This window comes from Dromaius novaehollandiae, chromosome 9, assembly GCF_036370855.1.
Source record: "Dromaius novaehollandiae isolate bDroNov1 chromosome 9, bDroNov1.hap1, whole genome shotgun sequence".
In the NCBI taxonomy this organism is placed as follows: domain Eukaryota; kingdom Metazoa; phylum Chordata; class Aves; order Casuariiformes; family Dromaiidae; genus Dromaius; species Dromaius novaehollandiae.
The window spans coordinates 19,557,551-19,580,131 of NC_088106.1; the positions used below are offsets into that span (position 1 = coordinate 19,557,551).

The following is a 22,581-nucleotide window of genomic DNA, read 5'->3' on the forward strand; positions in this document are numbered from 1 at the left end:
GTCATTTTTCTAGGATGCTTTTTCCTGTTGTAATAAGTTCAGTCCAAATACTAACAGAAATATGATCACATTGAATATCAGATTGTCTATAATGTGACATATTTGATGCCAGATGTTCACACTGAAACTTATCCTAATGTGTCTGAACCTTTCATTCTTGAATTGATGTATTTTTGGAACTGAAATCACTGGAATTTACAAAAGTTGCAGTACAAAAGTATTAATACACTTAACTTAAAAACATATAATGAAGTATTTCTTCTTCTCTTTCCTCAGGTTATGGCAGAGTTAGAGAAGATGATGAAGATAGTGATGATGATGGGTCAGATGAAGAAATAGATGAATCTTTGGTAAGCTTTTGGTTGGGGGGTGTGGGGAACAGCATGGGGAGAGCTTTAAAGAAAAGCTAACAAACCAGTTTCTTACCTTGTTGTTTATTTTGTTCAGGCTGCTCAATTCTTAAATTCAGGTAATGTGAGACATAGACTACAATTTTACATTGGGGATCACTTGCTGCCATATAATATGACTGTGTATCAAGCAGTTAGGCAGTACAGTTTACAAGCTGAGGAGGAGAGGGAGTCTACAGATGATGAAAGCAACCCTCTGGGAAGAGCTGGGATTTGGACAAAAACACATACCATTTGGTAAGTTGGCTAGAGAAACCAGAAGTTGGTGACTGGCTTCTCCAAATTTCTAGTTGTATATACTTAAAGAAAATTTTAATATAGATTTTTTTTTTTTCCCCCTTTTCCTCCGAAACTGTGAAGCTTGGAAATTTCCTGATGTTCTTGAGATACTTAAACCATAGTAAGCATTTATTGTCAGCTACAGGTATTCCTTCTAGCTAATGTCAAGTTACCTTTCGTTGATAACAAAGAGTAAAGCTGATGAATAAGAAATGAGGATCTAAAACAACAGCAGCTCAATGGAGTGAAATTGTTCTCTAGCATTGGGCAACTAACTACAACCAATAGAGAACATATCTGCAGTCTACAATTGACGATCAACTCGACGCTGTTTCTTATAGTTAATTACTGTGCAGATAAATGTATTCTCTGGTTATACCTTATGTCTGTATGGCTGTAAGGAGCAATCTTGGCCTATGACTGTGGCAAACATTTTAACGTTCAGCTGTGTCTTTTTTATTACTAATATTTAAATACTTGTCTTTCAAAGCAAAAGTTCTTTGGCATTTGTTTATGCCTTCTGCTTCTCCCAGTTCATGGAGCTGGAGGGAGGGTCGCCATTTTTCCTCCCCCATGCTTTGCTTCTGAAGGGCTAGCTTCAAAGGCTGGATCATATCCAAATGCACTGTTCTTTTCTTACTGCTTTTAAGGGTCATTCAAGTAAAATTCTGTTAATCAAGGAAGTAACACTTTTAAGAAGTGGTTTTGTTTCCATGTGTGTTTAATATTTCACACACATGTTTATTAAAACTTGAATTTTTTTTTAGGTACAAACCCGTGAGAGAAGATGAAGATGGTAATAAGGACTGTGTTGGTGGTAAAAGAGGAAGAGCGCAAACTGCTCCTACAAAAACCTCCCCTAGAAATTCTAAAAAGCATGATGAGTTGTGGCATGGTGAGTATGTTGCTGAGGTAGTATGTTAGAGTATTTGTGACATTTCTGAAAGTGTGGGGAGGAAGCATGTTTGGAGACACCACAATAAACGTTTCTTTTAAAACATGCATAATAAAAGTAAATGTATAAATACATTTATATAAAAATTAAAAGTAAGGTATATGTTGTCTATATAAACTGTTTTAGTTGAGTGAATGCCATATAAATGACAAACATTGCCTAGGCTCCTAATACTTAATCTAGGGAAGACTAAGTGACTGGCTTTGATAAAATCTCTTTTCCTTGCTGCTAGATGGTGTATGCCCTTCGGTATTAAATCCTTTAGAAGTTTACCTCATATCTGCTCCACCCGAAAACATAACATTTGAAGATCCATCGTTAGATGTTATTCTTCTTTTGAGGGTTTTACATGCTATCAGTCGATATTGGTATTACCTGTATGATGTGAGTAGCGCACTTTTAATCTCTTTCATACTTGATATGAAAAACTGTGTTCAATACATCTTAAGATAGTCTTTCATCCCTACCCCTCAAAAAAAAAAAAGTGCAATATCTTCTTCCCCTGCCTCTTTCTCTAATTTATGGTAAGGCGAAGGTTTTAATTTATAATGATCAGACATATATGATCTTCACTGTGTTAAAATAAACATTTTCCAAGTTCTTTACTCCTTTGAATTTGAAGAGCAGTATCCTTCATAAAAAGGATAGTCTTTCATAGCTCGTACTCTGTATGAGCCAAGTGACAATGAAAGGTTTGGGGTTTTTCTGGTTTTGTTGCCCCCTCCCCCCTTCCCTCCTTTGGTAAGCAAATTAGAGGTGTAAAAAGACTTTCTGATATTTCTTTAATTACAAACATGTTCTTTAACATCACAGAATGCAATCTGCAAGGAGATTATTCCAACCTCAGAATTTATCAACAGTAAACTGACAGCAAAAGCGAACAGGCAGCTTCAGGACCCTTTGGTAATTATGACGGGAAACATACCAACTTGGCTGACAGAACTTGGAAAAACATGGTATGAAGGACTTACCCTATAGTATTTCCAACTTGAGTTCAGTAGGCCTCTTGGCTGGGCTGCCAAAGTACAGCATGTTACAATGTTTTTGGAAGTATTGAGGGAGAGTAAAATATAGTCCCAGAAGTCTTAAATTACATGGTGCTGCTTGGATGAACACTTACACCCGTACGGCACAGTTTGAAACAAATGTGGATGGAAAGGACTAGCTGTAAAGTTTAGACTAGTGCTTACAAGTTTTACTGAGTAATTTGAAGTTTTCTTGTTGAAATACAAATACTTGATTCTCGATGTCATGTGTCCTTCTGTTTAGCTGCTTAATGGCATTTTTATTGCTCTGCCATATTTATCTTGGCATGTTCAATACAGTACAAAGGAAAATTTAATTTTTATAATAAATGTTAAATAATTACTGTTAATGTTTATGTTAAATGAGTCTATAATAAATGTAAAAGTTATAAACATAGTATAACATTTTATTATGAAGTATTTATAATGCTTTGTAGTATCTTGATAGACAGTATAAGCTGTAAAACTCTTGCATCTGGGGAAAAATAAAAATAAAGAAAAATTGGAGTTGACATTCTTGGCTTTTCCAGGTAGAGTAATTGAAGCAACATTGGGTCTCCCAACTGGAAATACATACTCTAGAGATACTATTTGGTCTTCTGTTTTCAAAACAGATCTCCCAATTTCTTCATTAACATTCCAGACCATAAATTACTTGTGCTTAATAGTTAATGTGTATTCTTATGTATACTCATCTGTAGCCATACTTGCTCTATAAAACTATCCTTCACTTAAATGTTAGTGGAGGATTACACCGAGAACATGCATGTATTCAAGAATAGTAGAATTGATAAAATAGAAAGTTTCTCTGCTTACTAGTCTTCCGTGGATTTTTTTTTTTTTTTTAAAGCATCTTTAAAAATGGTGAAGGCAGACTGCTGGTTCTGCTGTACATAGATTCTCATTTTTTTCCAAGTACCTGACCTTGAGTCACCCTCTTAAAAGAGTTGATCTGAATTAATACACTAATTGTAAAGCAGGCATGAACAAGTAAATGAATATCTGCTTTCTGATATAATCTTTGCATAGTCAAGGCATTCAAATATTTGTGTTAGTTTTCTGGAACAGAATTTTCTGGAGTCTATATTTGCTTTTTAAAATGTGATCTCAAGACTTTGCTCATAAGGATTGTAACTAAAACAAAAGTGTGTTCTAGGAGGCTTCCTTTTGGAGGCTGCTTTTACTGGTGTTTATTAAAGCCTTACCTTCAGGCATACTACATTTTTATGATTTTTTTGTTTTTGTTTTTTTTCTTTTAAATTGTAGTAATAGATGTTAGTTGAATCTCAGCTAACTAATCCAACCTTCTTTACAGCCCGTTTTTCTTTCCATTTGATACTCGACAAATGCTGTTTTATGTAACTGCTTTTGATCGTGATCGAGCCATGCAAAGACTACTGGATACTAATCCAGAAATCAATCAGTCAGACTCTCAGGATAGCAGAGTGGCACCACGACTGGACAGGAAAAAAGTAAGTATATCCTGTTCATAAATGGAATGAATGATCTGTTTGTTGTCTTTAAGAATGTCATTGTGGAAAAATTTATTTTTAAAATTTAAATTTTTGGTAGCATAGTTGAAGAGGTGGCTTGTTTCTGTTTCTTTAAAAGCCTCAAAGCATAAAGTGTGTGTCTTTTAGGTATCTGCCATTAGATGGCAGAACTGGCTAGCCTATACTACATTGCTTCTCTTGAGCCTGCTTAATTTTGAACTGAAGTCAGTACACTTTCTGGGCGTTGCTAAGATGAATTTAAGTGTTGGGTTACGTTAGTGTTATTTTCGTAGACTGGCAGATTGGCTTCTAAATCTCTGATTCACTCTAGGTAGAATTCCAGAATAATTCAAGTAGTAGTAGGATGTAGGGGCTTAAACATTGCCCAAATAAACAGAAACATTGTCCTGAGCATTCTGAGAGCGTGTTTAAACCTCTTGTCACTATGCAATAATGAACCTAAGCTGTGACTGTTTTAAATCGGGGGAGTCTTGGGTGTCCACCTTGAGTCTGGGGAGAGATGTTGTCTGCTGTATAGTACAGACATGCTGTATAGTGTTGGACACCTCAGGAAGACAAAAGACATGAGAATCTAACTTAACTAGAATATAGCTTTCAGTACATAGAAATCCCAGTGCTGCTTTTGAAACCTTCAGTTTTCCCTAGCATGGGTTTTGGAAGGGTGGGGAAGAGGATTCTTCCCTTAGGTTGCTGAGCTATAGCATCTCTAATCTGTTTTTCCGCACCATGTATTAGCTCGGGGTGATGGGGAGAGCAGAAAGTTTATATGAATACAGGCTAACAGCTTGTATGCTACATCATCTTTTCTAAGCAACCGGTTATAGAGCTACTTTACTTCCTAAACATTAAACTGAAGGGAAAGGATTGACCACTGGGACTTTACTGTCCCAGACAGATTCCTCTCACATCTGTGTGAGGTATGTAACGTCACATGATAACACTTTGCTATGTTGTAGTCCTGTTGCTGGATCCTGGACAAGAACAGTTGCTGTTTTAAGTTACACTGATAGAACTGTAAGACACTGGTTTTTATTTTATATTAAGTACTGTAATACTAGTCTGCTTTCATATAGAAGCAAGAATGTAGTCAAATGGAGTATAAACTTACTAATTATTGAACTGTTGAACTATTAACGTGTGGTGGAAAAGATTGCGTAACTAAATTTTTTCCTGTTGTAACTGTCTGGGGAATTGGGACTTACAGACATAATTTCACTACTTAAAACTTCTCTATAATGTGTAGCGCACTGTGAACAGAGATGAGCTGTTGAAACAGGCAGAATCTGTGATGCAGGATCTAGGCAGTTCAAGAGCCATGTTGGAAATCCAGTATGAGAATGAAGTAAGTAATGTCAATGCAGTCTAATTTAACCCCTTTTTAATGAAGATTACTACAAAAAGCTACAACTTCCCTAGAATGACTTGGTCAGACTCTCTTCCTTGCCATCACTGGTGCCACGAAATTCTGTCTATTAATTATCCCTCATCTGCTTAGTTACGGTTTCTAGTTGCTAGGAGAAACTCTGAATGCTTCTATTGAATTTCGTGATCAGTTTTATTCTAAAGAGTGCATTTCTTCTAACTTTAACCAAACAGCTGCACTTCCCTTTCTTCTATAGTATGATCTTTAGGTGGCTAATTCTTTTATTCCATTGTTACCCACTCTGATATGTGGTCTTCCTAAGCTTTTCAATTCTATTATAACTGTTGGGGTAGTTAGGTTCTCTAGAGACTTTTTGCAATAGCCTATAACGTAGCATAAATCTCAGGCTAAGTAAAGATTTTGACATTCAATTGCCCTAACGGACTCTCTTTTTATGTTTTTTGTTTGTTTGTTTTCTTGTTGTTCTCCTCCCTCTGCACCCTGCCTTCCCTTCTGAAGGTTGGCACAGGCCTAGGCCCCACACTAGAGTTCTATGCACTTGTATCTCAGGAACTACAGAGAGCAGACTTAGGCCTCTGGAGGGGAGAAGAAGTAACATTAGCCAATCCGAAAGGTAAATGTTTTACTACTAAAGCTATCAATGTTGATCTAATATAGGACTGATTCTAAGTTGACTTTAGATGAAGAGCTTTCATAGAGTGCCTCAATTTTTGGTCAGATAATAAGGCTTATGATAGGGTGAGATTGTTTAAACAATAATAATAATAATAACTGGTGGTTAACCATAACCTAAACTTTTTGTGAAGTTACCTACTTTCAAACTTGTCTCTGGAATGAAGCTAGCAGTGTATGTGTTGAACCTTTCTTTCCTTCTTCAACAGGAAGTCAGGAAGGTACCAAGTATATTCATAACCTTCAAGGCCTTTTTGCACTTCCCTTTGGTAGAACAGCCAAGCCAGCTCACATTGCGAAAGTTAAAATGAAGTTCCGCTTTCTAGGAAAACTAATGGCCAAGGCCATCATGGATTTTAGACTGGTAAGAATAAAACAGTGATTCTAAAGGGTTACATGAAAAATCTAGCTTTGGTTTGGGGGGGGGAGGGGACAGCATTAAGAGTTGCATGGAAGCATTTTCAGCTTTAGCAGTTTTTTTAAAAATCTTTTAAGGGGGAAGGACAGTGTACGTTGAAGATCTTTAGACTTATTCTTGAGTCTACACTGAAAAATAGAAAAGCTAATTCTTATCAGGTGTTGCGATCTCTCTGCACACTGACTTCAAAATTATTTTGGGCTTATTTGCTGCCACACCAGCCGATAACTTGCTGATTGCTCTAATGCATATATGTTCCAAACAGTCAATTGTGCTCTGTCAGCTGTAAGTTTCTCAAGTAAAAACACTGTGTTTTGGTATGTGAAAACACTATCAATTGCTCAGTATTCTAGATCTAGCCAAGAGATAAAAGAGCAAAATACTGTAGTTCTGAAAGATTAACAGTTCAGTACTAAAACACGTTTTGATTCCTAGGTGGACCTTCCTCTTGGACTTCCTTTTTATAAATGGATGTTACGACAGGAGACTTCCTTGACATCGCATGACTTGTTCAGTATTGATCCAGTAGTAGCCAAATCAATATATCATCTTGAAGATATTGTAAGACAAAAGAAAAGACTTGAACAGGACAAAACACAGGTGGGACAGTAACCCTAAGAAAGGAAGAGTGCATCTTTATATGCTTCTGGTCTTTAAGAAGTACCCATAATTGAATAGAGTGGTCCTTATTATCAGTGATAATAGTGATGACTTCATTTTAATAGAGGAAATAGTGTTAATGTGGCTAGTAATTATAACAATAGCAATTTTTGTAGACTTAATCATTAAGCCATTCTGAGTAATGTGGACTCTTAACATTAGTCTATTACAGAATCCTTGTGTGTGATTAAACACAAGCTAGAAACAGTGAAAACTGCAAGAAGTTCTAAAGTAACTCCTGGTTCATTTTGAAAAGACTAACTGACTCTAGTATCAGGAGGAAAAAAAAATCTATACTCAATTTCGAACATGCAGAAGGCTTGGCTTTTGTTATTACTTTAGTTACATTTTCTGTGGTTTCTCTTTTTTCTCTTTTTAGAAGTGCCTTTATTTTTTCCACTGAAAAAAGTGTGTAGAACTGATATAAGTTCACTTTGTAAACATACAAGTCCTTCTACAGCAATAGAAGAGTCTTAGTTTTTGTAGGTTACCCACTCTTAACCATAAATAGTAATGTTCACTGTTGCAGCGTGGTGATAAAAGGCTTTTGTCATGCATGCTCTTTTCAGCATTCAATATTAGTAGGTTAGATGGTAGTACTGTAACTTCTACTCTCAATATTACTAGTGAAGTTATTGTACCCCCTCACTCTTTCTCTCCTTGGTCACCACTTCTGATTTCCCAGTAAGGGTTTGTAAAGTGTGAAACCTGTTGGATAAAAGCTGAAAAATGTCAGCATGCACGCCAAATACAAATGCTCTTAATTATTGTAAGAAAAACACAGGCTGAGTACCTTACTGTTTCACACATACCTCCTTTACTTGCAACAGTATTTCTGAAACTTATAACATGCAAGAAGTTTAAAAAAAACTCCAGAGTTGCTATAAAATACTGTACTGTTGTAATCTCTCAGGTTTATCCATTTTTAAGATAGTTTATTTGCCTTGTGTTGGTTTGCTGTTATATGTACACTGGAAAAATAGAGGAAAGCAAGTAGTGTAACAGTACTGAAAGTATTATAATTATTATAGAAATGTTCACTTAGTCAAAACTGTTTTAGAAGTTGTAACTTTTGGATAAATTAATATGAATGAGTTGTTCTTACTGGTTTTCACTTTGAATTTTTTAGACCAAAGAAAGTCTACAGTATGCATTGGAGGCTCTGACTATGAATGGCTGCTCAGTAGAAGATCTAGGGCTGGACTTCACGCTTCCTGGGTTTCCTAATATAGAGCTGAAAAAAGGGGGAAAAGATATACCAGTCACCATCCACAATTTAGAGGAGTATCTCAGAGTACGTAAAAGCAAAGCTCGGACTACGTGTTTTTCTTAGTTCTCTCCCACCTTACTCCCAAGTTGTTTGTTTCCAAATGTATTTCAGTTCATTCTTTTGAACTGGCCACAGCAATAATACTTCTCCTGCTAATTGTTTCTGGTTTGTTCTAGTTTATTACCAAAGAAAAAGTTTGAACCCTAGTCGATGCACTTTACTTGAAATTTTGTCATATGGAATTATTTGGTTTATACATAATGAAGTCTTCAGACTTATGCTTTTTGTGACTATAAAGTGTTGTAATAAGTGGAATAAGTAGAGCTGCAGACTTTCAGAATCTTTTAACAAGCTCTCACATTTTGATATGATAATGAATGTTTAGACTACTGATGGAGCACCTGCTACCACCCTTCAGTTGGCTTTGAACTGCTACACTAGTTTTGAAGTTCTTTGAGTCAGATTTATGAAAACATCAGCTCAATGCTGAGTAGAAATTAAAGGAAATAGAATGCTAAAAGTTTTAGGTAAGGAAGAGGGAATAAAACAATGCTGTAATAAGTTGACAGTGTGCACGCATTTTGATCTCCCTCTCAGAAAGGACATAAAGCCTAGAAAAACTAAAAAGGGCAATACTGATGAGGTTTCTGCATAAGGAAGTATTAAATGGAGTAGACTAAAAGCAGCCTGGCAAAGAGATGGGGAAAGGAAGGAAGAATGAAATACTATGTCAAAGTCATGAGGAGGATGGAGACGGGAATGGTTGACTGCACTCTGAAAATGTCATATTCCAGTTTCTAAATAATACATTTTCTGGCAGGTTAATCTACTACCAATTTCATTTTCAGAGGACTGTTAAGATTTTTCAAGTACTCTTCAAACGCCTGGATATTAACTGAGAACTTTGCAAAGTTATTCCACAATCTGCTTTTAACTGAATGTTAAAAGCAATTTTAGTTCATATTCCAGATTCAACCAGTTATGTGCGTATCTAGTTCTCATATCTGTGTTTCTTGAAAGTGAATGCTGCTGATCAAGGAACACTCATAAATTAAATGTATTTGGAAATAAAGCTGTTTGCAGACTTGCACATGGGAAGTGCCAGCAACTGTAGTTTGTTAGAAACGGAATTTGCGTTCTTGACTTGCCAAGCAAGTTTGCTTTCAAGTCTGACTTGGACAGTTTGCAATTACTTCCTCTAGACAGTGTATTTCAAGTGTCTGATACAGTAATGAAGGCTTACAGACATTTCAGATGCATGCAATAGGACAACAGATTACAGAAAGCTTGCTTTCTGCTTGTTTGTAAATTTTCAAGACTATTTCCTTTAAAAGACACTTGCACAATTTTTTTTTCCCCTTGTCTTTATATTCCTGCCTTAAAGAGAAGACTTAACTATAGAACCCAGTGATCTGCAGTACAGACTTAAAATGTCAAGGAAACGGAAAAGACTTCAGAGAATATCGATGTCCTCCATATCATGAGTATGATGTAGTGTTTCAAAATAGCAGTTCGTTTGATTTATCAGTTAGCCTCTACACCTTCCTGTGGATAAATGCGTTGCTCTTGAAAATGTCCTTTTCATTAAAATCCTGTTTGGATTACCATTAAGACTAGCTTATAAAACTAGAATATCCTACTGTTACTGTCATGCCGCCTCTTACCCACCCCCGACTGTTCTACCTTAGTCCGAAAGCACTACCTTATAAGCACTCCCTTAATCAGAAAACAGAATTATTTCAGCTGCTAGTGTCCTGAAAGACTTTATTCTTTTTTCTCCCTCCGTGATAGAGTCCGACTTGCTTATTCTAGATTTGTGGACAAAAAAGTTTGTTTCCACAGTGCAGTTCTTAAAGCAATTTGGATTCCTCTGTGAATCCACAAGACGGTAAGGCACCTTAATTCTGCCATATGTCCCTGCTCATAGAAAATAGTCACAATTTCAAGTCATCACCTACTGCTAGAGTAGTGTAAGGCCTTCTGTGCTGCTGGTGCTTACCAACTTGCTCTTCAGTATGCAAATCTGATGCATGAAAGTAGGGATATGTATCTTAACTGAAATGCAACAATTACCTCTTCCCTAGAAAAACTTATCAACAGACCCTAATAAGCTTTCAATTCTGAGAGCTGTCTGGACTGAGTAACTCTAATTATTGGAACAGTGTTCAAATATCAGCTTCAGAAGTCCAGCAATATCATGAGTTCCTACCATGTTCAGATGCATGCTTAAATGTCTTTTGAAGCTTGCCTCAGTATTCCAGGGCAGAGCTTTATCACATTTGGAAACCAGTAGCTGTGTGTTGACAACACATGTTTTACAGCCAACCTTCATTCCCCGCTACAGTTGAGGTGCTTGAGGCAAGTGTAATCATCAGCGGCATTGATTGACAAAAGAATCTGAACTTGGTTACATGCAGTCTGCCATGTCTAATATATTTGTGAGCTTTGTGGATAAATACTGGCTACGGGAGTGTGAAAATAAGTTTGGGGTTGTCTGACTGCTATCCCCCACCACACAAGTGACTGGGATTATTGTTTCTGTAGGCACTATCCTCTTTGGAAGGGCAGTTTAATGCTGAGGGAGCAACTGCAAATACCAAAGCATAAACAAACCCATCATATTGTCTTTTTGCCAAAAAAAAAAAAAAAAAAAAAAAAAGAAGTCTTACCAAAAATTTGTCTTACCAAATCCCACTAACTTAAGGTGAAGGTATTTAGCTTTTCCATATTTCTGTGATATTAAACTATTTAATATAACAGTATGATTCAAGTCTACAGTGTGCAGAGACAATACCTAGGTTAGGCTTGTAATATTATCTAATACATGATTTTTGAACAAGGCTTTCACTTGCTGTTAAATAGAACCAATTTAACCAGCTGCTCAGAATTCTGGGTATTAGCTTTGTTTCCTCAAAATCATCAAGGCACAAGTTGTTTAAATTCTGCCCCAGTTGCATGTTCAGGGTGTTCTAAACATGAGCTTTGTTTGCACTCAAGTGACTTCTGTGATGATGGAGCAGATAAGAAAAAACTTTTTTTCCCCCCCCTTTCTTTCTTTACAAAGTGTGTTGCACTACAGTAGCACTACACTTGCATACATGTAGCAGTAAAAGCTTGTGAATTAAGGCAGAATAAGGCAATGCTGTAGAGCAGCTCCATGAATCAAAGTTCAAACTCTGCTGCCACTACAGTGAGTATGTGACCAGACTTCTGTGGATCTTTTTTTCCATAGTCTGTTATACAGTAGTGATATTCCATGCTTCCCTTGTTCATGTGACATTTTTTTTCTCCCCTCTGCAGTTGGTTATATTCTGGGCACTAAATGAAGGTGTTGCCAGGCAGTTTGACTCCTTCAGAGATGGATTTGAATCTGTCTTCCCCCTCAGTCATCTTCAGTATTTCTATCCTGAGGAGGTTGGTAAATGTGTTCTGAACTGATGCTGTTATACCTTATGACTGTATGTATAGACAGTCTGAATACTGTGCAGTCCTAATACAAATAGGCTAATTACATGTATGATGCATAGTAATACAATTCAGTCTTTTAAATTGCATACTTAAACATTTAAGATTGTGTTCAGTAGCAGTTTGTTTTGATGCTTCTGTTTTGAAGAACTCAGTTTCCTTTAAAATTGAGTATAACCAGCTCTTTCCAGAAGAATGCTTCAACTTTATGTTCAGGCTCTATATTGGTACAGAAGCTGAACCTAATTCCTTATATTGCCGTTCCTCTTAATAGTTGCAGATACAGATGTGATGTTACTTGGACATGCTATGGAGAGGAAGAAGAAAAGCTTTTTAACAAGAATAGAGGAGGAGGAGCAAAGAATAGGATAGTTTGTCTTGATGTCTGGTTCTCACCACCCACCAAATTAATTTTTTTTTTGTAAAATTCTTACCTCTTACATGGACTGAATTGAGACAAAGTTCTGTTTGGACTAGAAAAGAGAAAGTTTCATCACTCTGCCTGCCTTTGGGGAATTTATTTGAATACTGCGCTTCCTAGGTTTTGTTCACTGTCATAAACTTGCACCTTTAACTTTTGTGAAGGAATGTTAACTGCGCAGTGTGTTAGTCAAGTCTTCAAGTTATTTTTTTTTTCCCTGATGCTTCGTAATGTTAGGATCTCTTTAAAAACTGAGTCCTGTGGCTGCTTATTTTGATTCTTTTGCATGCCTTTCTGTTGGTACCTCGAAGAGTACCACCACTTACTTTTTTCTGCTACAAATCTAATACCAGTAAAGAATGTGAATAGCTTGTATAGTCTGTCCCCTAAGGGTCTTAACCAGACTTCTTTTTTTTGTTGTTGTAGTTGTAAAAGTGACGCTGTACTTTCTTCTCTTGTTCCATGGTTGGTGGCATGGTTTGATGCTTGCTGCTTCTTAGAAGTGTTAAAATGCTAATGCTAGTCCATTGCGAATTTATAAATTCAGTTGACCTAAATTAAGGAATAGGAGTAGAATACTCTAAGATATACTATCTCTTTTTTAGTAGGACTTCAGTGTGAGATCTAGAGCTCTGTTGCTGGTTATGTATCAGGCCATTTGAACCTTTGTACAAACCATTCCTTAGTAATTATTAAAAAAAAAAAAAAAATTGTAAAATTATTTTGTTCATGTATGGAATGGCTAGGTGTGTCAGACTTCTATTTTTATTAAGATCTGGGCTTTACAACTTCTTTTGTATCCTGGAAGGACACTCTTAGAAGCTTTCATATTTCGGCTTTAGCCTGTCAGATCCGCTTGTCCAAGTGCCGTAAGAAGAACAGACAAAGTAAGAAGCTGAAGTACAAAGCTGCTCTCTAACAGATAGATACATCTCTGCCTAATGATTTATTTTCCTTTATGTTACTATTTGAAAGAAGAGACCAGAGTTCTAAAAAGCAAGTGTAAACACTTAATTCTCCCCATTCCTCCAGATTTCTTTAAAATTATAAAATAGTTCCAAAAAGTTAAGGCATTTTTGGTCCCCTAGTGTAAATTACTTTTAGACAACAGAGACAATCCTCCAGAGATGCATTCAGTGTCACTAACATCCACATGTGGTAATGGACTGCGTGCAAAAACAGATTCAGTTAGCAGGGCTGTCACTAAGATGAAAGTATTACATTTGAAGAACTTGGGGAAGTTGCATGAGATGGCTGAGGTAGATTTGCAGCAAACCATTCCAGAAAGTAGACTGCTGTATTAATAATCAGAATATGCAGTATTCATTCTGCATCACTTAAAAAGGGAGAGGAAAAAAATTTCTTGTTTTTAAATTTTTATAGCTGGAGCAGCTCTTGTGCGGCAGTAAAACGGACACTTGGGATGCAAAGACATTGATGGAATGTTGCAGGCCAGATCATGGTTATACGCATGACAGGTAACATGGTGTTGGTCTTGTTAAAAATAAATATTAGCACTAGAAAACATGCATCTGAATAATTTGATATTCCTATTGCTCAAATGGCATTCAGTATTACATGAAATTTATTTGAAAATAGCCTTTCTAATGTTTAACTGAATATAAATCTGATGCAATTATTTTAACCATAAAGAAAATAATAAAAGCTGACTTTCTTTCCCTCTTCAGTCGAGCAGTGAAGTATCTCTTTGAAATTCTCAGTAGTTTTGATAGTGAGCAGCAAAGACTGTTCCTTCAGTTTGTGACCGGTAGCCCCAGACTGCCTGTAGGAGGTAGGTTTTGTTTATAATATATTGCTGTATATGAAATCAGTACTACTAATGCATTTCAGAATAAGTGGATTATTTCAGTAAAGGCAAAAGTTACTAACCTCTATGTTTGTATTGGAGCCTCATGCTTGTTTGACACTTCTAGCTTTAGAAGTGGCCGAGTGGACTCCAAATAGAGTTATCTTATGAACTTTCAATTAATCTCAAGACATTTATTTCAAGTGGTTCTCTCTCATGGTTTAATTTGTGTTACCAGATAACCTACTATAGGGCAAAGAATAGTTCACACTTCTCTTTAAAAAAACAAAAAAACAAACCCCCCCCCCCCCCCCACACGGAACCCCACCATCTTGTGTTCCTTGGCTAGAAGTATATGCTGTAATTTATGACAACAACAGAATGATGCAGTGCTTCCTAGAAACAAACTTACTATGTTTTTTTATTTTTCTAGAATGGAGACAGTATGAGCATAGTGATAAACCTTCATGATGTCCCTTTTAAATTTCAGAATTTAGAAAAGAGGCAGTGAGGAAAACTGAGGAATTTGTTGTCTTTTTTAGGGATCGGCTCTGCTGCATTAATATGAATATATTTAATACTGAAGTGTTAAATTTTTAGAGTATACTTCTTACTGTTTTCTTAGGTGAATGCTTTTGCAAATAAAAAAAGGAATTTATGCATCTATTCCATTACTTACATTCTCTGTTTTATCCACTTAAAGGAAGAATTAACATTATAGGAAGGAATTTCTTTTAGAGAAGGAGTTGATTTAAAAAAAAGTTTTTCTTAATGTTTTTTTCTGGAGAAAGTGCAGACGGGATTGAAGAGTAGGAGTGTTAAAAATCTTAGCTGCAGGAAAAGAGGTACAAATGTGGTGGCAAAAGTCAGATATCTTCTAAGTATCTTAAAAAATGTGCATGAGAACAGAAACTTTTACAACCGTTATTCTGGGAATAGTTTTTTTTACCCATAAAAAACCCAGAATTTAAAAATAGACCTTTCCATTTTTCCCAAGATGAATAAGAAGGAAATAAACTAATCAGAGGATTTCCAGTATTCTTTAGCTTGCCATATGGCATTGTGAAGCCATATGAGAAAAGTTTAAAAGTAGAGCTTTTCTGAGAAGTCACTTAATGAGGGTGCATGCTTCTGTCACTGTCAGATTAATAGTGTTAATAGTGGCGTTTCAGGAAGAGTGCTCTCATTCTGAATCTCTCTTCTCATTAATAGGCTTTCGAAGTTTGAATCCTCCATTGACAATTGTACGCAAGACATTTGAGTCTACAGAAAATCCAGATGACTTCTTGCCCTCAGTAATGACTTGTGTGAACTATCTCAAATTGCCGGACTATTCAACTATTGAGATAATGCGTGAAAAACTCTTGATAGCTGCAAGAGAAGGGCAGCAGTCATTCCATCTTTCCTGATCACAATGAAAAATGCAATGTCTGCCTGTTACAGCAAAAGAGAAAATCATGATTCTTTTCTAAATGTATCACCTGAGTCAAGGAAACGTGTTACGCCTTCTTGTTGTAGAAAAACGGCTTGCAGATTATAAACAAAGACACTTGGTTGATATTCATTAAAGGCCCCCATGGACTTAAAGTGATCAGGCCCTAAAAAGTTGTTGTGACAAGGTTTCTTTAGCAAGTTCTTGTTTAAATTATCATTTATTTGATGAGTGAAGTTTTTAACTTGCTTTGCTGTGTGAAATTTAAAAAGGGATGTTTTTCCAGGCTGGAACAATAAATGTCGCTGTGCAGTTTAATACTGGGCTGTGTGTATCCATCTAGCTAAGTCTGAAGTTTTTCCTCCAAAGACAACTTTTGTACATAAGTACAGAAATTAAAATACACCATGTATTTGACGAATCTAGTTTAGTAGACTAGTTCTGTGTACCCTCACCTGCCTCTAATTTTACCCATCCTCATGTATTGTCTGATGTGCAATTCACTTGGTTCTTTTTGTGTGCAACATTCAACAATTGTTATGTTTTGGTTAGCATGGGCATTTAACTGCTCCATGCCTTTTTTCTCTGATTAAGATAATTTAAATTTTACTGAAATCAAATATATATTGTCAATATAATTCAGCCTTTGTAACTAGGTAGAACCTTTCTTATAGCTTAGTTTTACTGTAGTGGTAGGATATACTGGTGACAGTCTTTACCAGGTGACGCTCTAGAGCTGTTTACACAGTGATTCAGGCAGCAAAAGCCTCTTACTAGAGGCGAGGAAGAATTCATTTCTTTTGTGTAGTTGAAGTCCAACAGCTTGGGCTGGCCAGTGTTGTATTGTGGTAAGGCCAGAGCATTTCGAATTGATGTAAAGTTTTTTAAAAGACAAATTCGCTGTTTCATTCCCTGTTCAAGTAAACAATTTTCTTGTTCTTGATCTACGTTCCTGGTTACTTTTGTAGTTTTCTTTTTTCTTTTTTCTTTTTTTTTCCTCCTCCCAGCGCTAGCTTGGAACAAACAGTTCAGCCTTTGTCTTTTGACACAGATAAAGCACCTGTAAGCAATGCTCTGTCCAACTGTTTTATGTGCTGATTTCTCAAATCTGCAATAATTTACTTCATCAGGTTAATGTTTTTACCTGAATATAAATAAAAAAAGTTTGCTTCACCTTTTTGTTCATAGTTTTGTACTGTATACATAAAGTTCAATTGTGTAAATTACTGTAATGCAAGTAAATCATCCTGAATCTACCTGGCTAACAGCCTGCAACTTGTGGATGATTTACTGCTAAAACAAGACCTTATAAGACCTCCAACTTAAAGGGAAATTTTTTTCCTTTCTATGGGTTAAAAAAAAAAATGGGCGATTACAAATCATCCTGAGATGTACGTGCTTTATAGTTCATCTCTATAAAAATGTGATAGTTAATTACTTTTATTCAACTTTGAGAAATCAAAATTCATATCAGTGCTTAGTAATTGTTAAATTCTGGCTAATCAGGCTAGTATTTCCCCTAAACTAACAATAACAAATTTTCTTTTATCTAGCTGAAGAACTTGTACTTTCAGAATATGTATTTCAATACATGTAATGGACATTCTTACAGTGAACATTCACAGAATTACATGTGGTTGCTCATACCAGTGCCACTGAAATGTAATGCAGATCTGTCATGAGCATGAGTAGAATGTGAAATCCTTGCACAAAGAACCTGATAACTGAACAGTCAACTACCGTATTAAAACTGAATGAAGGCGCTTCACACTGTACCTATAATAATGGTAGTGCACAGTGCGGCGTAGTTTTCATAAAACTTAAGGCAGTGTTTAAATGATGGACTGGTGTTTAAATTGTTCTGATAACTTGATCAAACTGAGCACAAAGACATGTTTATAGTGTTTCGATAGCAATTTGTTCATTTTTTTAAGGTTCTATATTTTAAAAAAACTGACTTGTGTAAAAAAAAAAAAAAAAAAAACTAATATTTTGTATTAAAATATCATGTGTATCGATATTTTTTTACCCATGTTGTCTCCCTCCAGAATCTGGCTTTCATTGACTTTGAGGTGTTTTCAAATTTGAAATAGCCATTTGTGTAACTCCATTTCAGTGGGAAAGTAAGTTGTTAGTTTACATAGTTCCTGTTGGAGGGGAGGAATGCCTATTTAAAAAGGAAGGATAATCATCTCCTATGGCAATTGATTTTGCTATCCTGGCTGTCATTTTCAGCATGACCAAGGATATATTTAGCCTGAAAAGTGAATTTAACCCTTCTGGGGGGGCATTTTTTCCCCCCAACTTCAAGTACTTTAGCAGAGCAGGCTGCATGGCTTATAACTTGCTGCTTTTTTCCTACCAGCAGAAACATAATACCTAGGAGTACTTGAGAACTAGGGGAACAGTAGGGCAGGATGGTAGGTATTCCTCCTCCTGAGGAACTTAGAATGAAAAGTTCAGTAAAATTAAATGAAGGTGTGTTCAGGTGTCTGCTAATGACTAGCCCTCAGAAGCATGGGTACTTGGTACTGAACTGCTTTGTATATCTTTATATCAGAATGAAGTAGTATTTTGGAAATAGAGGCTTTTTAAAATGGTAAAACTCAACTGGTTTAGAGAACACTGCACATAAGTTGTTATTTTGGATGAGTGTTGCATCTTTCTGAATTAACAAGAGCAGCAAAAGTTAATTCATGAGAAGGTGACTATCCAAGCACAGATAGCTGCTACTTCTGTGGTGATTTTTGTTAAACGTTTGTTTTATACAGAAATCTTTTGTATAAGGAACATTTAAGTATTGTAGATAAAATCTGAGCTCTCAGCAACATTTGACATGACTCATTATGTTGTGCTTTTCTTTTGCTTCATATTCTGTAGGAAGATGTACAAGAGACAATTCCAAGTATGTGTAAAATCACCATGCCCAGTGCCAAAGCTTGATCAGATAGTAAAACTTTCATATGCAGACTTCCTGCATAATTTAACTGTCTAGATTCTCCCTTCTTTCCCTCAAGCATATGTTTGGGTTTTTTCTACTTGCTTTCCCTTATCGAGCTGTCCTCTACTTAAATACAAATGCCTAAGAACAAGGAATGATGAAATACCAAGTGCCTGGATCACTTTGGTTCTGCCCTTTTTTTCTTCCTGCTACTGCTTGGAGGTAGGTCTGTCACCTGTAGAGTTTCTGGGGTCTGTTCTACCAAAATACCTGGCTGAAGACTGGTTGTTCAGACTGTATTACTGCTTTGTCTGTAAGCATCTTAGCTTTTACAGTCAGACCATGAACATTCCCATTTCATCTTGTCTGGCTTGATCAACACTTAAGTCCTTTTTCCAGAATGATCCAAAAGTTTTGAAACTCTTATCACATTTTTCTTCTCTTGGGGAACAATAGAAATGAGAATAGAAGGTAGGGTAATTTCTGCCTCTAAGGTACTGCAGAGATTTCCTCCCCCCCAAAAACTCACCATTTATTTTCAAAAAGGAGGGAAAGATGCTAGCCAGTGCATGATTGAGCTACTTAAAAAAAAACAGTCTGTATGCTTATTCAGCCTGAAGGGAGAGTTAAGAAAAGGACATCTGTAAAATAGTGGAGTAGTGCCTGTGCAACAGGTCCACATGATGGACAACCTTCTCTTCCTAGGAGATGACTGTGTAGATGGGATTTCTGTTTCCTGTTAAGGAAGGTAAAGAGGCAGTTTTCAGGCCTTGGTTACCTCTGAAGGGCACAGCTGATACTGTCCTCCTTGGGAAGAGGCAGAACTTACCCTTCAAAAACTGAAGTAATGTCCCAGTAGCAAAGCAGGATTTCATAAAGGCCCTGTGCCTGTCTAACCATAGCCCATACTAAGAGTGCGTGGGTTCAGAACATGTCAGCAACACCAGAGCCCATGATCTCAGAAGCCTAACTTCTGTTAGAAAAGCCTCGGCAGAGATGCTGAGCCTACCTGCCTTGAGGACCAGAGATGATCCCTTTTTTAAAAAAACTTGACTGGCTGAGAGAGAGAACAATAAAAAGGTTGGAGGAAAAATAATCTTACTGCCAGCTGAGTCTTTCTAGGGCTGGGCTCTTTTTCTCCCACTTAGCTTTCCTAGTCTCCTGATAGCTTGAGCTGAAAAACCTCTGTGCCATGTTTACTAAATCCTAAGGAAAGTCCTCTCCTGTGATCCTGCAGGAATTCCACAGCTGCATGCTCTCAGCTTGCTGTGTCTCTCCCAACTCATTGTGCTTTTTAGTATCTTCTCAGCTGAATGTAGTCAAGCTGCCGCAAGAGTCACCTCACTTAAGTGCTCGGTCGCTTGCTTTTTTTAAAAGAACACTGATGCATGTTTATACAGCAAACAGGAAACAAATTTGTTAGTTAGACTGTGTATGAGTAACAGCAATTAGCTCAAAGAATAAATGCTTCAGTGGCCTGAAGATGTAGAAGAAGTTTAAAGGGATAACATATCATTGTCTGTTGATACTGATAAGTGCATGTGTTGATCGAGCTCCTTTGGATGTGGAGGGGAAACAGGTCTTGGGTCTTGCTGGTGAAATTTTGAGCCATAAATAGAAGAATTAAAAAGTGGGGGGAGGGAAGATGTATTCAGTATTTCAAAGCATTAGATTAAAAAAAGGTCCTGATAAATCTTGCTCTAGCCACAGAGCCATAGTTTGGTAGTATCTTCTGCAAACCTGTTTTTTAAAAGAAGCCCCTCCCATATTCAAAAGAAAAGGGGGGAGGGAGAATTCCTAAATCCTGTTCCACCTTCCTATACTGAAGAAGGAAATGGTCCAGTTCAAGCTATAAGAAGCACGTGTTTGTGTGTGTGGGGAACCCAACAAACAAACAAAAACAGAAAAGTGTGTGTGGTTTTTTTTGTTGTTTTTTGTTTGTTTTTTCCCTTGACTACATTTAACCTGTATAATAGACAGGACATGGCTATCTCTGAAACCCTATCACAGCTACCAGGTAGATGTGGGGGAAAATGACTACTTGCCAAATCATTTTGTGAAACAGCAAGCACCCCGCACCCATTTTCTGAGAATGTGAATGGGAAGGAAGAGGTGCCTCTTACCAAAGGTAAGCTTAAACATGAATATTTTCTTATATGCTGAAAGTCAAAACAGGCTGATGCTGTAGATGTATTTAAAAATGATGTATTTATCCTATCTAAATAGCTATTTCCCAGATATACAATGGACAGGAAAACAGAAAAGTCTGAGATTTCATTAGCTGTCTATACAGCACTTATGGCTGCTGTATACTTTAAAGTGTCCTAGATGACAGGATCTTACAGCAAGGGAAAGTATGGTATTTCCAGGCTTTCACCCTAGTCTGGAAAGTTACTAGAATAAACTAGGCACAGAAATTGTGGCAAATGGCTAACTAAATTCAATAAGATTTTCTTTTGTGGCATTCAATTAGTAGCTAAATATGGCATATTTAGCATATTTCTGCTCTGTAGGAGCCTGTCCTCCCATTTTGTTCCCCTTTCTTCCTATTGCCTCTTGTAGCTATTTCATATGGTGGATGAGGCTGTGTGTTGAAGGCCTCTGGTGTAATTGTTTCTGAAGGAATCAGGGCACATTTCATATATCTCTGGTAACTTTGTAAGTAAAGCCCAGCTTTCAGTGAAGACAGCAACCTTACCTGATGCTTTATAGTGAGTTAGATCATGTGGGGTGGGGGGGACAGAATGTAGTTAAACTAAAATCTTATCTGGGTTAGGAGACCCCTGAGCCACAGACGATTGGAAGTGGAGAGAATACTTTGGTCAAATATAGGTTATGTTACTCTTTCTTTAGCTGCCATCCAAGGTATTCTAGGCTAATTATAGGCTTGGTCTGAGCCACTGCTACACCTCTTCTGTTCTTTAGTCTCCACATACAGAGAAGCCCCTTTGGCAGGCAGATGATACAGGCAGTGAGATCCAGAAACAGTTTGCCACTCTAGGAGGTGGGCATTTTTTCCCCCAACCTTTTCCTCACTTTTTTCCACAGATCATTACTTTTCCTGTGTACTGAAACCATGAAGACTTTGGTTAATCTCTTTCTTGAAGTCAGCATTTCCTACAGTCCTATCCTCTGTAGTATGCTTCTTAAGCAAATAGCAATATTTAATTTTTATATCTTCACTTAGTGGCCTAGCATGCTTAATTTTACTGAGAAGTATTGACGTTACTGTTACAGATCATTTGGAAAGGTGTCGCACAGCTTGTTACTCCTTTGGTGTGAAAGGCAGCAAGCCTTATTCTGGGACACTGGAAGTCTAAACAGTATTCAAAAGAGGGAAAAAAAAATCTCTTTCTAATGGTTATCTAACTGCAAAATTATCCCACCTTTAGTAACACTGAAATCTAAGACTGGTAATTTCCAGCTTAGTGGCATCAGCTTCTTCCAGTAGACCAGAAATTAAAGGTAAAAGGAGCAGTACCTGGCTGGAGAGCAGTTCTGCTAAAAGGAGTTGAAGGCTGGGTCAGCAGTGTGCCCTGGCAGCAATGAAGGCCAACAGCATCCCAGGCTGCCTGAGAAGGAGCACAGCCGGGCGATCAAGGGAAGGGATTATCCTGCTTCATTTCATATCCCCAGAGAGGTTATGCAACCTCCATCCCTCGAGGCTTTCAAGACCCAAATGGATAAACCAGTTTGTTTTACTAAAATATGTTGCAATGTTACAGTTAGCTGGCTATCTTCAGAATTTTAAATCAAAACTCCATGTGTGCATTTACTAAGGACTGAGAATGAAACAGAAGTTAATGTACATCTTGAATCTTGCACTGTTCCATTTTATATCAATTTAAATGACTTCAAAAGGAAAAAATCTTATGCAGAAAGAGTATTTTCTAAATTTTCCCAAAAAGTGAATGGAAGTGACAAGGGT

The 22,581-nt window shown here is 36.9% G+C and overlaps 1 protein-coding gene across 5 annotated transcripts in view; it reads left to right on the top strand.

Annotated features, from left to right (window-relative positions):
• TRIP12 (thyroid hormone receptor interactor 12) overlaps positions 1-16,885 on the top strand; it is an 83,052-nt gene extending 66,167 nt beyond the window's left edge. For all 5 annotated transcript variants that reach the window (XM_064516870.1, XM_064516871.1, XM_064516872.1 and 2 more), the window contains 15 exons: positions 277-350; positions 448-647; positions 1,457-1,584; positions 1,877-2,028; positions 2,458-2,600; positions 3,985-4,141; positions 5,427-5,525; positions 6,066-6,180; positions 6,449-6,603; positions 7,093-7,257; positions 8,447-8,611; positions 11,888-12,001; positions 13,857-13,951; positions 14,162-14,265; positions 15,493-16,885. In XM_064516870.1, the coding sequence (XP_064372940.1) occupies positions 277-350; positions 448-647; positions 1,457-1,584; positions 1,877-2,028; positions 2,458-2,600; positions 3,985-4,141; positions 5,427-5,525; positions 6,066-6,180; positions 6,449-6,603; positions 7,093-7,257; positions 8,447-8,611; positions 11,888-12,001; positions 13,857-13,951; positions 14,162-14,265; positions 15,493-15,689 (2,063 nt within the window). In that variant the 3' untranslated portion in view covers positions 15,690-16,885. The remainder of the gene's footprint in view (positions 1-276; positions 351-447; positions 648-1,456; positions 1,585-1,876; positions 2,029-2,457; positions 2,601-3,984; positions 4,142-5,426; positions 5,526-6,065; positions 6,181-6,448; positions 6,604-7,092; positions 7,258-8,446; positions 8,612-11,887; positions 12,002-13,856; positions 13,952-14,161; positions 14,266-15,492) is intronic.
• The last annotated feature ends 5,696 nt before the right edge of the window (positions 16,886-22,581 follow it).